The sequence below is a fragment of the Acanthopagrus latus genome, chromosome 5 (assembly GCF_904848185.1).
Source record: "Acanthopagrus latus isolate v.2019 chromosome 5, fAcaLat1.1, whole genome shotgun sequence".
NCBI classification, from domain to species: Eukaryota; Metazoa; Chordata; class Actinopteri; order Spariformes; family Sparidae; genus Acanthopagrus; species Acanthopagrus latus.
In genome coordinates, this window is record NC_051043.1 from 15756194 (window position 1) to 15773351 (window position 17158).

Genomic DNA, 17158 nt, shown 5'->3' on the forward strand with positions numbered 1-17158 from the left:
CAAGCATAAAATTGACTTAGATTGCAGTTAAGAGAAGTCAAAGGATCATTAACAATCAGGAGAAAAAGAAATGACAGTTACCGTGCAAAGCATTTCACTACCACTGGACTAGTATTGATGAATAGTATTGGTATTTAAAGGTGTGGATGTCAGTGAAAATACAGCAAATCTACAAGGGCGCACACTTATAATGGAATGAGTATAACTGATCATTTTTGTCTGTAATTCAATTCTACAAAGAAAAAAAAACATTTTGAAACTCCCCCAGAGTATAATTCTTCCAAACTGTTTGATTAGATCAGATCAGAGCCAAAGAACAATACAGGTCAGTAAAAATTAGAACTTTTTGCACGTCCAATTTAATTTAACAGGCATGCTTTGCTCCAGACATCCGCTCTGAAACATCCAGTTTCACATGGTTACCCACCACCGACAATAAAGCCACAATTACGCCACCTCATGTGGTATGTTGACATAATTGACTGCTCGAGTAGCACCCGACTGGCCTCAAGCCCTGTAGCATCGAGTATCTACATGCACTTCAGTCCAGTTTTAACAGTAATGATTTAAAGATCTGCATATTTGGCAGAGATTCAACTTTTTGTAATTTCAGCTAACTCTTTTTTCCCTCTAAATGTCCAAGTCTTGATTTCAGTTCCATCTGAAGAGTGGTCGTCTCAACATTTCATGCTTACCCGCCTGCAGACAGGCAGCCCATTATTGATTGACTACCTTTTTTTTTTCTTTTTTAAAGTTGCGCAAATTTGTCTTTCAGCAGAACTTACAACAGAAACCCCTCAGTGGTTAAGGGGGGGATTTTCTTTGTTCACTTCCTTGTTACTCAGAATTCTCCCAGATAATATTATTGCAATATGCTGCGTAAATGTGAAAGAAATATATTGTTGTTTGAGTCGAGCGTAAGAAGCCTTGACACTGACTTGTGAGTGAGTCATTTTTCTGTTGTGCCATTTCCCCTTCCCTTTTAAATGCAGCTTCCCCCGAACAGAGTAAATGCATTGATCGTAATGGTATGTAAGAGTTGATGACGAGTAATTATGACGCATGTGAAAGTGATCTGTCCACTGTCAGCAGTAATTTTGGGAAGTTGAATTATATTTTCTTTGCTTTGGTAGCACTGTGTGCGGTCAAAGGAAACACGTGTCTCATGTATCTGTGTTCAAGAAATTCTTTGACATTTTGCCTGGAAGTTATTGCACCTTTTTGAGAGACAGTCCTGCACACAACCCCCTGTACAATCACAAAACAGTATATATGGCACTTTGTTCAGATTAAGAGATATAGCATGAGCTTTGGAGGCCATCTGTTTCGGCGACCTGTCTTCAGTTCTAGTGCAAAAAAAACTTTAGCAAACTTTATCATCTAGCTTTATCATATTCATTTCAGAAACATGAGATAAAAAGACAATTAGTTTACACTGTGAAAGACGCAGCTGTAATATGGTGGATCATTTGTTTTGCACAAACCCCTGCGAAAAGGTCATAATTTATGCAATTAAATCATTTTATCTCTATTCAAGTTAGGGCACTAAACCAGAGGTTTGCCAGCTAAGTCGGCGGACTCTTGTCTTGAATACACATAGTCATGCGATGCATTGCTATTATCAAAAGAGGTGTAATAGCCACTTGAACACACAGATGTGTTCTGCACATTGTCTTTGGAGATAATTGAGACAGACCGTAACTGTCAGGCTGATGGGAAATCAAACCAAATTAGGTGATAGTACTACACTATAAGTTTTACCCTCACGGCCCCTCACACCTTCAGTGGTTGCATCACTCTTGGCAAATACACTGCTTCTGGCGGGAAAAGTTTCCCCTTCTGTTGCTCAATAATTCCCACACTTACACAGATTGTAATCAAACACTTGGATGCGTGCACACACATGCACGAATCTTCCCACAAGCAGCGTTCACACCGACTTGTCCTTCCCGCATGCATTCCAAGTGAAATCCCCAAACCCAGCTGTCATCAGTTTATGAAATGGGCATTACAACAGAAATACAAGACAGATAAAGATTTAGCCAAGGTTTATAGAACTACAGTTAAACCAGCCCTCCCACTCCTTCCTTGGAAAATCTGATTTATACCTCTCTTTAGATACAGGGACGGTCTTAAGCAAGTCCCAAAACTGCAAACTATAGTAGGCCTTTAACCTGTCTTGGATTGATATATTGGTACGTGTGATGCAGCTGCAACGTCACAGAAGCACCTTTTGAAACCTGTGACAGTGACTGTGTCAGTTCAACTACTTTGAGCTCTTACACTGACAGTCTGAGGTTAAAGGGATATTCCGGTCTAAGTTTATTCCATGGTCTAACACATCGAGACACCGAGTAAGACCCCCCCCCCTCGAGAGATCAAGTTTGCAGACCGCTAGCTTACGTAGTTTTAGCAACCTCAGAAATGGCCGCACAATAACAATACACTGCAGTCTGTGACTCCAGCAAGACACAGCCATCAAAAAGTCACAAATAATGCTCAGAACAGCACCAAACTTCAGCAGTTCGAGGCATCAAACAGCAGCTAGCTTAGCCGGATTGCAACTCACCACTCTCCTGCCGCAGCTTCCTGTTGTGGGGAAGTCCCTGCGAGTCAATTACCAAGCGCGGTTAGAATTACTTAATTCCGTTATTTTCCCCGTCCGCTCTCAGCAATAATTGTTATAAGCTGGTAGGTAAGACACATGAACTTTGATTGCTTCCCATGGAGTAATAATCATAGATTTTCATCCTTGAGCTACGGAACTCTACTTCGCAGTACCGTGAATTAAACTTACACAGAATATCCCTTTAAGAGTCTGACATACCGAAACAATTCCTTCAGTGATGGAACTTTTAATCAAATAATAAGATCTATTTTGTTACAAGAAACACAGTTTGTTTTACACTTTATTTGACCCCATTTTTCAAAATTTCCTTTTTCGAGGGGAGACCTTGCCAAGGTAGCACATCATTAAGAGAGTTAACTCCCAGAAAGTTTCATTCAAGTTTCATTCTTATTCCGAGGTCTAGCGAGGTGAGCTGTTCCAGTTGTTGGCTTGTCTACATAGTCAAAGTTGGAGAAATAGTCAGCCATAACTTTGATAAAAAAAATCTTGTTGGCAGTTTTTCTTGGCAAACTCCAAACTCCTCTGTCCAGATCCTGCAACAACTCACATCTTGTGTGATTTCTTTGCGAGACTTCTCCCTAAACTGGGACTTCATCCCTGCTCATCTGGATCTGATCATTTAACAAAAAGGACTCTCTGTCAGTGACAGAATAACGACCTCAGCCCGTCTGTAGTGAGAACAAGCACTTTTGGTGGCCGTAACTTCCACAGCTTAATCTAGTATTAAGTATTAAGTATTAAAGTATTAAACAACAGCCACTGCAGCCGTGTCGTGTCGCTGCTAGCTGAGGTGATCTGCTCGACTGATTCCAAAAATTTTGATAAGTATGAATCACTGAAACACTAAAACATGTTAATATGGGGCCCAGGTTTAAAAATACTGGAATTCCCCTTTAAGTGCTTCAACTTTAAATGTGAGCACAGCCTTTTACATTATATACTGTATGTAGATTGTTGTAGTTTTTCTACCTTTATCAAGTGCTTTTCCCTGATTCTGTACTATGTATAAATAAGGCTACGCATTATATGCTTCTGAGAGCACAGTGTGCAGAACACAAGAATCAATCAATGTACTTTACTTTTTACTTTGCTCTAGCGGGGAGTTATGCATTGTTTGCAGAGCACCATATTAATTAAACTCGCACAGTTATTTTGACTGATGAGGTTTGTTTTTGAAGGAAACAGAATCCTTGCAAAACGTTGTGCGTGTTCATTTGTGCTTGTGCTCATGAATGGACAACATCATTGAGATGCATGGATTGTGTGAGGCACGCAAGGTTTTGTTAATCACAAAAGAAGGATGCTGGGATAAAGACCTGCCTCAGGGAATCATCTGAAAAGACTCACAGGAGGATTTTGGCAAGCAGCCAAAGAGAAATCAGGGGTGAAGTTCGGGCACGTGTGAGACCATTGCCAACTTTCATTGATTTCCAGTCATCGAGCGCAGGGCAAACTTTCGTTTTCTCTTTTGCAGGTATAAATACACCTGCCGCTCGGCTCCTCACAGCAACACCTTCACTCTCCTGAAGAGACTCATCCAGAAGCAACCAACCTGAGCTCACAGCCGCGAAAGAAAAACGGAGACATGGCCTCTCGAGTTGCAGCTCTGTTCTTGCTGGGTGTCATCTGTGTTGGGTTAGCATCAGGTAAGACATAATATAACAGACTCATATTTCAGAGTGCTTTGAGTGAAAATTCAAGGTGTCGGTGACGTTTTCCCATTTCCCATTCTACATTTTCTGATTATTTCGTGTCTCCATCTTCCTGCAGGTCAGATTGCGGTGGACTGCTGTCTGAAGACAACTGACAAGTTTTTGCCGCTCAATCGCATTAATGGCTATGTCATCCAGGAAGCTGGGCAAGGCTGTGACAAAAGCGCTACCGTGTAAGTGATAATTATTCAAGCAAAATACATTTCCGTTGCTGAATGGTTATAGTTGCTGATTTATTTTCTTTTTGCTATATCTCAATTTGCAACACAGTAAGGTAAACTAAAGTGGATGGATGTCTTGTCTTTTGTTTTGTGGCTTTTTTTTTTTTTGCTTTTTTTTAGCAGTCTGCAACCTAGTCTCACTTCTCTGTCTCTAATCTGCTTTTTCAGGTTCATTACAAAGACTGGAAGAACACTGTGCTTCTCCCACCACAGCAAACTGCAGTGGGTGAAAGGTCACATTGAGGCTCTGGACGCAAGACAGCGGGCAAAGGAATAAATCAGGTAAAATATGAAAACGGATCTTGTATTTCACCTTTTTTAGTCTGAGCATTTTACTTTAAACGCCTCAACAGTGCACTGGCTCATCACTTCCTTTTTCTGCAGGTGTAAAGAGAAGTGGACTCCTTGAAAGGATGGCTGACGATCAAGAAGGACCGACCCGAGACTGAGAGCTGAGGACAGGAGCCACCTTCACTTCAGTTTCTGCTCAGTCTCTCAGATGTTGTACTGTAGATGGCGAAGAGTTTGAGAGGATTGCTGAGGAATCATCACTTTGTCTTATCTATGATGATATTCATGCCAGTGAATCAGAAAATGTACAGATCTGAATAATGTTTCTCCTCATTTGTGGTGACAAACTCGCTTTTCTCTTTTTCCATTTCCCCTTTTCTTGTGATGATCCCTGTTTGTGAGAAACAATATTTGCCTTATCTTGCCTAGAGGGTAAAGCTATGCAGCTGTGTGTGTTTGTTTCAGTCTGTTGTAAGATGAATGATGTTTGACAAGTATCACGATGTTCTGAAATTTCAATGCTGTTTGTGTCAGCAGTTGTACAAAGTGTTTGTGTGTCAAAACTGCTGTTCAGAGTTACTCTAAAAATAAAGTTTGATATCATTTTTTAACTTTGGGTTGCTGGCTTTCATTAAAACTGAAACACACCACATGACTGCATCCTGTGCACAGTTTTCTCTAACATGTATGAAAAGATGAAACACATATGAATCTTGTTTTAACAGATTTTATTCTAGCAAATAGAAATATGATCCTGAAATAAGAGCATGGCATCACCATGTCCATGAATTATCATAATCTATACACGTTTAGTGTATGAAAACAAAACAATGAATACAAATCTGAACTACAATGATAAAATAAAGCTCCAGGAAGACAGGTAGTACAATAAGATAACAAAAATGCAATAAACTAAGGTAAAGAAAATGCCAATAAAAAAGTGAATAAATTAAATGCAGTGCAAATGGAAAAAATTAAATTAAATTTGATGAATAATCAGAATCCAGCACATTTAAAGCAACATTATATAGGAATTGGCATTTTGTGTGATTTGCGTGCAATGCCACTGTTGTAAATACAAATCCCAGGTCTGAAACAATTTGTGAAATGTAATGTAGGTGCTAACTACAAACAAAACTCGTAAAAAGATTAACTGACTAATTTTCTCTTTGAAACTTGTGCTCCAAATCAATTTCTCTGTTTCTGTGTTTGCCTCCCTGCCTGATGTCAACATAGTGAAAGATGTTTACTGCTCTTGCTGGTGTATTTCATACATGCATGTGTTTTCTGAAGCAGCAGAGCGCTGAGCTCTCTCCTCCCCGGTGATACTTCTCCCACTTGGGAATCGCCCAGCACAGCAACAGTCGTCTGCTTTGACTCCCTTGCTTGCAGTCCAGGAAAACGAGGAGACCACATGGAGGAAATATAACAGGGTGTGGATGCAGACAAACTCAGTTCAGTTTATAATAACAAAATGTGTTTTATTTCTTTCCTTTAAAAGCTCCTTAAACTTGTCAGAGTTTGTTGAAACCAGTGTGGAATAAGTGTTTGCACAGGGTAAAACAAATGAAAAAGCCATTTTTGTCAGTCTTGTCTCATCCTAATTATGAACAGCATTTCTAACATGATCTGAGCTTAATTGTTAGCTTAATTGTCACTTAAAGCAACATTATGTAACTCCTTTACCCAAAAATGACAGACTCGAAATCATGTTGATGCTTCAGTGTCTTGGTGTCAAGGTGAATGGTATCTCTGTCTCTATCACTTGTTTCTGCACAATGTAACTTCAGTGAGAGGGAAGGATCACAGCGTTACATACATGTTTACTTCAAGTTTTCAACATATAACACATTGTTTTGACGTTTTGAGGTTTTTTTTTGTAGTTAGCGCCTACATTACGTCTGACGAATTGTTACAGAGCTGAGATTTGTATTGAGGACTTTGATGCATCACAGAGAAACTGCAGGGGACGCCAAATCGCACAAAATGACCATTTCTACATAATGTTGCTTTAAGGAAGGTTCAATTATATTAAAAATAGGGAATTCAATTTACAGATTCAAGAGACCCTGACTTTACATTAAAGATTATGCATACAGACTTATCGAATGATTGAGGCACTTGCTACTTATGTTTGTTTTTTGTTTTATCACTAGAGCTTGGCACCATTTATTTTCCCCACTGTGCCCTGATTACTTTATCATCATACCTGAAACATGCATGATACAAGACATTAAACATGAGCCAATTTTGGTGTAAAAACATGACTCTGCATTGAGTGTTGTGAGTGATGATGAGTAAGTGTTGGTATTCACCTCTAACGTTTATGAGAATAAACTTCAATGAAGGCTGTGTGAGAGCATTTGAGAACAGGAAGCCCTTCCAGTGTCATTTGACCTTATGTCGAGACAGTGCCCCTGGGTTCACTGTCCCCATGGCCAAAGAACAAGGCTCCTAATATCCAAGAGCATTCTGTGGAATTTCCCACAATTCACGTGGGGCCACAGACCGCACATAATTTATACGAGTCTGATCAGCTGACCTTTCTCTGCTCAACACAGATTGTGCTTCAACGATCTGCAAAGTCAGAGATGTTTATTGTTGTATTATGTAAATAGTTATGTAGCAGTCTATAATTGTTGATGGAGACCAAACACAGATAAACAAATGAACACAAATACAGTTTCTGGTCACTTGGCAAATATGATAACGCCGTTCCAAGTCTGCAGAATGTGTACAAACGTAACTGAAATAAGTCATTTTTGCTTTTTACTTTTTTCACTAATTGCCATGTCAGCACAGTCATTATTGTAGTTCTCAAAGACATCTCAGGGAAGGTAAACCTTGTCTCTTCTGATTCAGGATGCAGATATGCAATAGCATGTTCACCCCTAACACACTTGGATGGATAATGCGCTTGGATACAGACTGCTGTCTGGCTGCTTGCCAGGTTTTCCCGCCTAAGGCAATAATTCAGGTCCATCAGCTTCTTTCTTTTTCCTGTAATTGCTTAGCAGGGAAAGTCCAAGAGAGTAAGTGCGACAGGGAAGACAGCCAACAAGTGATTTACAAGAAAATGAAACTTCCTCTGCAAATTCTCCATTGCCACACACAGGGTGTGACTGAGCTAATAGTTAAACGGCTAATAGTGTGTTAATAGTGCAGCTGGTGACACAATAGGTTCAGCTGATAGCAAGAGAAAATTCAATATTGGCTCTTTTATGTCAACACAGAGAGTCACAGAACTTGAATGCAATAAGTAAGGAAGAGAAACTTGATCGACAAATGAGGTTGTATCAGTTTCACTGGAAACAATGTTTTTCCAGAAAAGTTTCACGCATCTTCCACATTATGCTAAATAAACAAAGGAAGTACACACACATTGTGTAATAATGCAAGTGTTTGTTCTCCCTCTGCGGTTTGATCTGACTTATTTCAGGTCAAACAACTTGACAAAAAAAAAAAAGTCCTTGAGGATGTAGATTTGGGGTGTGATAACGGGTATGAAAAAAAATCTTTCCATGAACAAGTTTCTGCCATGTTCTCTGCCAAGGGTGCAGCATCTTAATCTTTAATCTTCATAACATCATGGAAGTGACAATCATCATCATGACCAGTTTCGGGTGTCGCATTGGTGAAAATGACGACCTTCCCTTGACTTCCATGTGGTAAAATTGTAACGTGCATCTGTGAAAAGTGCCATACGTATCTGAAGATTTACAATTAATTTCAATGTCAACTGACAATAAAGTTGTGTAGTATTATATTGTATTATATCTTAGCATATCATCATATCACAGCATATTGTATCATATCGTATCATTATCCTATAATATTGTTGATGTCATATTGTTTCACATTGCACCGTATCATATGTCCTCTCATATTGTATCATAGTGAGAAACAAATAAACCTTTGAACAGTGTGTGTGTGTGTGTGTGTGTGTGTGTGTGTGTGTGTGTGTGTGTGGCATTGTGTGTCGCTTTTCATTTTGGCGTCCATGCAAAACAGGTTGGAGCAGCGACACTGGCTGCATGAGATTTGGAGCGTTGCTTATCTTTATAGCGGCGCTGAGCGGTTCTCAGCAAAAAGAAAATCTGCAAAGTATAAAACTGAGTTAAACAGTGCAATAATCCATTATGCCTTAATAATGTTTCTATATTGAGGCACACATGTTAGTCAGTGGTTCTTTGAAGGTTCTTCTGGTGGTTGTTCAAGGATTAGGGTAGTGGTCCTGTGACTGGGGGGTGGCCTGACTCAAAGTGTGACAAACAGTTCCTGTTACCTGTCAAGAGCCCTGCATGTCTGATAAGTACTGGGAAATGAAATGAGAGCTGATCAATGATAAACAAGAAGAGGGGATTTTTCCAGTTGGCAGGGCTATTTAAAGAAAAAAAAAAAGAAGAGGGAGGAGGGAAGGCAGATGAGAGAAAAGAGAAAGTAAGTGGACACCGTTTGAGTGACCAGGTGCGACACAGACATTCATCTCACTTCCTTGCCACTGCAGGTGCAGAGAGGAAGTACCAGCTCTTCATCAGCTGATCAGCTCCCACTTTCTTGCTCTTCCAACAGCGATAAGGGCATTTAACAGACTCTTTTGACCAAAGTTACTTACATGGAGTTTATTTGTCACAAGAATGAAACCACAACATAATGTCGATTACGTAAGAAAGAAAAAATAGAAACAATTTTTAAGCCCTCATCTGAGCGTAGTAGCTGCTATTTATCAAGGATAACTTAAATACATTCATGCGATGAATTAAGTGCTATGGGTAAGAACATAAGTGTATATACGTTTCTTCCTTTTTTTGGTGGGGGGGTGGGAGGGAGTCATGCTATGCAGGGCCGAGGTGAAGTCTGAACAGGTGAGTCTTGAGTCTTTTGCGGAAGATGGTGAGTGATTCTGCTGTCCTGACATTGGTCGGGTGCAGTTCCATCGACAACCTTGAAGGCCAGTACCATCATCTTTAATTGGATGCGGGCTGCAACAGGAAGCCAGTGGAGGTCAAGGAGGAGGGGGGTCACATGGGAGAATTGGGTAGATTGAAAATGAGGCTTGCTGCAGCGTTCTGGATACACTGCAATGGTTTAGTCGTAGCAGCTGGTGGTCCAGCCAAGGGAGAGTTGCAGTAGTCCAGCAGTGATGTTAGGGATGCAGGATAATCTGTCATCGTGGATTACGCCAAGGTTTATTGCACTCAATGAAGGCGACACTGTGACGTCCTTGATAGTAGCTGACAGGTCCACGTGAGGGCAGTCTATCCCCAGGACGAAGAGGAGTTCAGTTTTATGAAGGTTGGGGATGAGGTGATGTGCAGTTGTCCGAGGGGAAATGTCTGCCAGACGTTTCAAGATGCGCATTGCAACGTGGGTGTCGGAGGATGGGAGAACAGCGAGGAACAGTTTGGTGTTGTCTGCATAACAGTGGTAAGAGAATCCATGTGATGTGATTGCAGAGCCTAGCGATCTAGCGTCTAATGAAAACAGGAGTGGTGCTGGTACCAAGCCCTGAGGGACACCAGTTTCCAGAAAGCAGGGTTTGGTACGAGGAGCCATTCCATATGGCTCTAAGGATGGCAGTCTCAGTGGAGTGAGGACACCTGAAGCCTGACTGATTGGAGTCAAGGGGGTCATTTTATGAAAGATGGGAGGATAGTTGGTTGTAGATGGCACGCTCCAGGATTTGAGAGAGGAATGAAAGAAGAGATACTGGTCTGTAGTTTTGGACGTTAGCTGAGTCTAGTTTGGGTGAGTTTGACGTGAGCAATATGCAGTCCCTTTTTTGCCAGTTTCTTCAAATTAACCTATTTATTGTTGCAAATTAGTATTGTTCAAATTCAATTTCTAGCCATGTTTAAGTTTTCATTTGTAAATTGCGGTTCTTGATAGCCCTCAAGTGCTTTTTCAAGCCATTTTGCTTGCGTAATACCTACTAATTGAAACAGTGAGTTCAATTGTTTTGGCAGCAAGTGAAAGGAGAACCACAGATTTTCCTGAGAACTGACAGCGCAGTTTTAGTTTAGTTCCGTATACAGTGAAACACATGAACATGTGCATGTTTATCTATTGATACGTGTGAGTCATTCTGAATTATTTACTCTGACTGTAGTTTTTTTTTTTTTTTTTGGTTGTTTCAGCTGTTGAATATTTAATAAGACTGATAAGATTGTGATAGCTTTTCCATATGGCATCTTCACAACAAAAGAACAAAAGATAGAAGAAAGCTATATTGGAAATGTAGCACTGAACACATGCCTCCACAGTGTGAAGAGGACATAGGTTTTTTTTTCTGGAGAATTACTTAAAGAAGAATCCAAAAATATTCCAAAATGCCCCATAAAAACAAGGTCATGATCATGTCATCTTTTAAAAGGTGTACCGAGGTGCACATGTTAATCAGTGGCTCTCTAGAGGGTGAAATCACTAAGTGCTGGTGTTTGTTCAAGGATTAGAGAAGTGCTCCTGTGACTGAGAGGTGGCCTGACTCAAAGTGCGACAATCTGTTCCTGTTACCTTAGAAAAACCATCCAAGACGTGCTGGGAACCGAAATGAGAGCTGATAAATGAAATACAAGACGAGGGGATTTTCCAATTGGGAGGGACATTTAAAAAAAAAAAAAAGACAGAGTAACTTCAAATGATGAGGAGGAGAAGGAGGAGGACTAGGATGGGGGGGGGGGGGGGGGGGGGGGGGGATACTAAAAGTGAAAGTAACTGATTACTATTTAAGGGACCAGACCAGACACAGACAGTCACCTCACTTCCTTTGCCACTGCAGGTGCTGAAAGGAAGGGCAGCCTCTTCATCAGCTGATCAAGCTTCCAGAGAGACAAAGAGACGACCTCGCCAGCTCAGCAACCAGACATGGCTCCGTGGGGTGATGCCAAGCTCTTCTTCTGCATCCTTTTTATCGCCTGCTGCTGCACTGGTGAGTTTAAAAGAAAAATAATAATGACCACACATCCTTCCTGTCTCATCATCAGAAGCTATTGCTAAGTCGTGCTTTTTATATTGTGAAATAAGTCGGTGCCAAATCAGTTTTTGTAAGCCAAAAGAGATAACAGGATGTAAACACTTAGCAAATCCACTCGGAACAGATCCAAAAGGAGTAGTTGTTTACTACAGGAAATAGAGGAAATTCTTCAATGGGTCTATGTTTGAGGCTCAAATACACATGTGGTTCTTCTTTTGACTTCACTTCACTTGAAAATTCAGCTGTCCAAGTTTGCGTGTTGCAGCTTGTATTCCAAAATCACAATTGTGTCTGACAGAGCTTTATAATCAGTAGTCTGTGTGACATATGACACCCTCTGTCATTAGACTCCTAATGCAAATAAGAAAATACTCCATGCAAAACCTTTAATGAGGATTAAAACAAACAGACATGCAACAGGTACCTGGTAGCCGCGATGGTGGTAGATTTACAAATTTTAAAAAAAGCAGGTCAAGCAGGTGAAGCAAATAGGTAAAGTAGAGTCTACATAACATTGCATCAGGTAAATATCTATACAACTAACATTAATGGTCTTAAGTGAAGTCAGTATCTGCGTGTCAAAGGAGAGGTGAGTTACCTTCAGGCAGGGCGTGCTGCTGATATTTCCCTTGCCTCGGCTTTAACTGCTCAGTTAATGGTTAATCGGTGGAAATCCCAGTCAAGTGACAAAATTTGATGATGCAATTCGGTGACTTGTTACTCAGAGCGAGTGATGAAAGCAGACCTCGAGCAATTGGCTCTGAGCCACTGAGATTTCCTCCGTGAATTTCCCACTGCAGATTGCAGTTGCAGGAGTTGAGCTCACAATGAAAAAAAACACTGGGGATGTAGTCACTATATTGTACTTTTAATTGTTTATAACACTGCCAGAGCTTCTATGTTGGAAAGATTCAAAGAGGTGGACGGCATAATAACTGCATAAGTGAGAGAACTTGTGCATGAAAAGAAAAGAAAATCCGTTCCCTTGCAAGTGAATCAAGTCATGACTTGTGACAGTGATCACACCTTTAAGGCGTGAAACTCTCTGTAGCCATTAAAGAAAGCCGTGGAAATTTGTACGTTCCCTCCTTATGAAAGGAAGAACAGCTGTAGTAAGCGTTTTGTACCGCTAACACTGGATGAAAACTTGCAGGCACAAGAATCAAGACGTCTCCTCTTTACTGTGAACACATGTGTCATATGCTACAAGCATCATTTAACAAAAATATGACCTGATCTTCTTTGTCTTTCAGTGACTTTGGCTCAGGTACCCATGGACTGCTGCTTGTCGGTCAGAAACCAAACAATTTCACAACGCCTTGTTGCAAACTACCATCGACAGGCCAGCGGACAGGGCTGCACTCTCGCTGCCACCATGTAAGTTTGGATGGTGTATCTAATCAGTAGATGGGATGAGGTACACAAACGCCCTCTTTGCAAGTCATCACATTCTCACCCTGATGTGGATGATTTGGTGTCCTTGCAGCTTGGTGACCAGGAATGACTTCAAACTCTGCGTGCCTGCTGGTGAACCGTGGGTCCTCAACGTGATGAAGCACGTGGATTCTCTGAGGAAACACTGCAAGGAAGCCAAATACAAGGTAATAAGCTGCTCTGCACTTCAAAAGGGCCTGTCTAAAAATTCAGGAAGCAGACGAAAAACCGCTTCCTGCAATGGAATGCATCCAATTTTTTCACCACCCCTCCTCCTTGTTTTTAAATATGTGCTCTTATTTTGAAGAGCCCATAGAGCATTCCATCCAGAAGTGCGAATTATGTCATGTATCTCTTATCCTCTTGGGGCATGAGCCTCTGTTTGATGTGGTTCTGATGAATATTTGTGTCTACAGGGCAAGCGCTGCACTGGAGTGAAGCCTGAGTGAACTGCGAGCTGCCAGTGACCCCTTCAGCGACGACAACAGGGTGGACCACTGCGAGCCAGGGGGGAGGAGTGGTGGATCCTACCAAGAAAGAGATATATACAAATATTATGAGGATCATGATGATGATTCCTCTTGTTGTCATTTTCTATTCTTTTTTTCTAAATCATGGCAATCAATGCAAATAAAATATTTTGAAGGATTTTTATATTTCGTTGTATTTCTGTTTAAGAAGATATAGAACTGGGGTGGAATGATCAAAGTGTAAAATGTGAATTGATGTAGGAGTATGTAGCCAGTTAAGCTAACTCTGAACTTCTCAGGCCGCACGTTTTCTTGTTGTTGTTGTTGTTGTTGTATGGATTTATTTGGAATATTCCAAAATAAAAGTTGTGTTTTTTGGCATCTTGATCATTTCTCTAATTCTTTTTTGATGACCCTCTAAACTCTTTTGGTGGTGATTGTAATGTGTAGTCTTTTTGTTTTGTTTATAATCCCATCACTAAAGCCGGTGTGGTTTGTTATAATCATTTACGGAAAGGATTGCAAAGGTTGGCTCGCAAAGGCTGTTATGTCAAGATCACAGGTGAATTACTTTGTGAAAACAAGCTTTGTCATCTTTAGATAACACATAATGAACCCGTTAACACTAGATAACAAAAGGTGGTTTCCTATAATTACCTGCAATGTTTGTCAGAGATCGGCAGTGACATGCCGGCATACACATGGTGTCTCGGCTCCTGTAAAATGATTTAAACTGAATCAATCAAATCAAATCAAAGATCAAGGAGTACTTATTGTTGATCAACACATCCTCTGCTCCTTATTTCAAACGTTACTCTTTTGTATCACACTTTATTATACCAGTCAAACACCAGCAGAATACAGTGTTTGTTATCAATAACAGTATTGTTGCAAGCCAGGCTTTTCTCGCCTTCAGTAATAACATGACGTTTGCTGACAAAGTTTTAGAGATCATGTCATGCTGCCATGATAGAGTTCTGACTGAGGACCCACCTAAAATTCCCTCCCCTGTCAGATGAGTGTAATAGGTGATAGTATGAAGGGGGCATCTTCAAACAGCTGAGATGGGGAGGGCCTCACCAACAGTGGTCCAACAGTTTAAGATAGTCTCTCATTACACAATTGCAAAAGATTTAAGGATTTCAGCATTCACAACCAGTATTTAATGATTCAGAGAATCCTGAGGAATCTCTGCACAGAAGGCAAGGCCGAAATCCCCATCGTTTGCCCTTTGTGCCCTTTTCAGATATTATGCTGCTTTGAGCTTTTAAAGGGGCCTGTTGTTAAAACTTTGTATGAAACTACAGGCTCACTTTTTTTAAAGGGGCTCTGTTGAACTTTTGCTGTGTGCTGGAGGCCAGTCGTTGGTTTATGTTAGCTGACTCCATTTCTTCAGAGAGAAACTTGTTATAAGTGAGCCAGCAGATCCAGTTTGTCTGAGCTTTTGTGGCTGCAGTGTTGATATCTTTTGTGACATAACACAACTCTCACTTTCACAGTAACTTAAAACCTTTATAACCTTAAGAACATGAGACAGTAATTGGACGTCTCTCTTTAGGTGTTTGTGTAGATAAATACAGACAAGGACAACAATACACGGATGAATGCACATTTACAGGCTGCTAAATTCCTCATCAACCTGATATTTGGAATCACTGAATGGTTTACTTAAGGGACACCTATTGTGCTTTTTTTTTTCTCCTTCCCTTCAGGGGTTGCACGTTCTTGTGCATGTAAATGATCTCGAAAGTTAAAAAGGTCAAAGACTGCACCCACAGAAGCTCCTCTCTCCCACAGAAAACACTGCCCCTGAAACGCATCGTAGAGGTCCCGCCTTTAATTCCATGACATCACAAAGTCACAAAGTTACTCGTCTGCTTAATCTATGCCACACTGCTAGTTTAGTATGTAAGAAAGGATTTAGCAGGACTGCTTTGTTGTTGTTTGCGTTGCTGGCTCAGTCATGTGCGAGCTGACCAATCAGAGGAGACTGGGCATTCGGATGGGGGCGGGGGACCTTAAAGAGACAGGAGCTGAAACAGAGTGTTTCAGACAGAGGGTGAATACAGAGCTTTAACAAAAGGTTAGGGGGAAGAGTTTCCTTGTAAATATGTAAATAAAAACAACAATTTGCTTAACCTCTGCCACAGAATCTGGACGTGTGTTCATTCAATACTGCTTAGATTTGTGTTTGTATGGTTACGGCTGTACTTAAATCCAAGAAGCCACAGTCAGTCATCCATTCACTTCCCAATCCTCCTGTAAACTTCCAGGATAAACAGAGGATTTCCAAGAGTTTTTGGCAGAACCTCTTATCTCTGTTAACCGTAACCATTTCGGGTGCACAACAAGAATCAAAGAAGTAAGTACCAGAAAATTAGAGCAAATTACTGAACGGAAATGGCCAGGAGAGAAATATAATGAAGATGATGAGGTTCCTATATTTTGGTGGAATCAAAGGCAGTCTGTATGTCACCAGTTTCATTTGAAATTTCCCCATGTTGCCAAATACCTCAGCTCTCTCACAGGAATGACGTGCCAAACTGAATGTTAGGAAATGCAGCCACCTTTCAGATTTCCATGGAGATATATGTCTTCCTTGTTCAAGGTAATCTGATTTAAGGCAAGCTTGTGATGAGTAAATTACAGATAATGAACTGTGTTGCAAAAGCAATAAACAACAAAATAGTGTGTCGGTTGAAGCAGGTCTGGTCCTGTTGCTGCAAGAAGGATTGCCAGCAGTTTGATGCAGCTATTATCTACTAGAACGGAATCTGTTAATAAAGGGGCACTATGTAGTTTTGATTGACACAAACATCAATAAACAAGCTGTTCTCAGAGGTCCCCAGAACAGTGTTTGATGCTAGAAAAGGTGGCAGGCTCTGTCAAACGTCAACAAAGTAAAACGGTATGGAAATGTGTTGTTGAGGTCAATGTGTTTATTCAGTTTTTTCAGTCATTAAGATAAAGACTAAGAGGGTTTAGTTTGTTTAGGCATAAAACTACATAGTGCACCTTTAAAGGTTTTGCAGAGGGCACATGTGGAACAGACATTTGGACCGACTGTGGGAGGTTTGATGCCATTTTTGTACTTTCGAATAGATATCACTTAGACATTTTATTGATCATATAATTATAGTTGTATTATGAGCTAGCTGGTTTGCATGCTTACCATGCAACACAATACACTGACTCTGATGAATGCTGAACTGGATGCTCTGTAGTTGAGAAGGTTTCAAGGCCAAAAAAAAAAAAAAAAAACAAAAAAAAAAAACTCCTTACGCAACAACCTGGATTATCTATCATGCTTCAGATGAGAGGTCGAGAAGTTAAACTCGCCTGAGGGCGGCCAAATGTACACTTAGACTGAGCTGGTGTTAAATTACACATCCTGGCATCTGTACCAGCCCTTTGTTAATGGGCAGACG

At 40.6% G+C, this 17158-nt stretch overlaps 2 protein-coding genes across 2 annotated transcripts; both read left to right on the forward strand.

Annotated features, from left to right (window-relative positions):
- The first annotated feature begins 4123 nt into the window (after positions 1 to 4123).
- LOC119019757 (C-C motif chemokine 24-like) lies at positions 4124 to 5448 on the forward strand. The gene is made up of 4 exons (XM_037098596.1): positions 4124 to 4275; positions 4400 to 4514; positions 4731 to 4844; positions 4947 to 5448. The coding sequence occupies exons 1-3, from the start codon at positions 4215 to 4217 to the stop codon at positions 4837 to 4839; spliced, it is 285 nt and encodes a 94-aa protein (XP_036954491.1). The 5' UTR covers positions 4124 to 4214; the 3' UTR covers positions 4840 to 4844; positions 4947 to 5448.
- A 6153-nt stretch (positions 5449 to 11601) lies between these two features.
- LOC119020253 (C-C motif chemokine 19-like) lies at positions 11602 to 14117 on the forward strand. Its single transcript, XM_037099503.1, has 4 exons — positions 11602 to 11781; positions 13080 to 13203; positions 13313 to 13427; positions 13677 to 14117. The coding sequence occupies exons 1-4, from the start codon at positions 11718 to 11720 to the stop codon at positions 13707 to 13709; spliced, it is 336 nt and encodes a 111-aa protein (XP_036955398.1). The 5' UTR covers positions 11602 to 11717; the 3' UTR covers positions 13710 to 14117.
- The last annotated feature ends 3041 nt before the right edge of the window (positions 14118 to 17158 follow it).

Coding starts and splice junctions, on each gene's coding strand:
- LOC119019757 (XM_037098596.1), top strand. CDS start 4,215: ATGGCCTCTCGAGTTGCAGCTCTGTTCTTGCTGGGTGTCATCTGTGTT. Junction 4,276..4,399: donor CTGTGTTGGGTTAGCATCAG/GTAAGACATAAT, acceptor ATCTTCCTGCAG/GTCAGATTGCGGTGGACTGC. Junction 4,515..4,730: donor TGTGACAAAAGCGCTACCGT/GTAAGTGATAAT, acceptor CTGCTTTTTCAG/GTTCATTACAAAGACTGGAA.
- LOC119020253 (XM_037099503.1), top strand. CDS start 11,718: ATGGCTCCGTGGGGTGATGCCAAGCTCTTCTTCTGCATCCTTTTTATC. Junction 11,782..13,079: donor TATCGCCTGCTGCTGCACTG/GTGAGTTTAAAA, acceptor TTTGTCTTTCAG/TGACTTTGGCTCAGGTACCC. Junction 13,204..13,312: donor TGCACTCTCGCTGCCACCAT/GTAAGTTTGGAT, acceptor GTGTCCTTGCAG/CTTGGTGACCAGGAATGACT.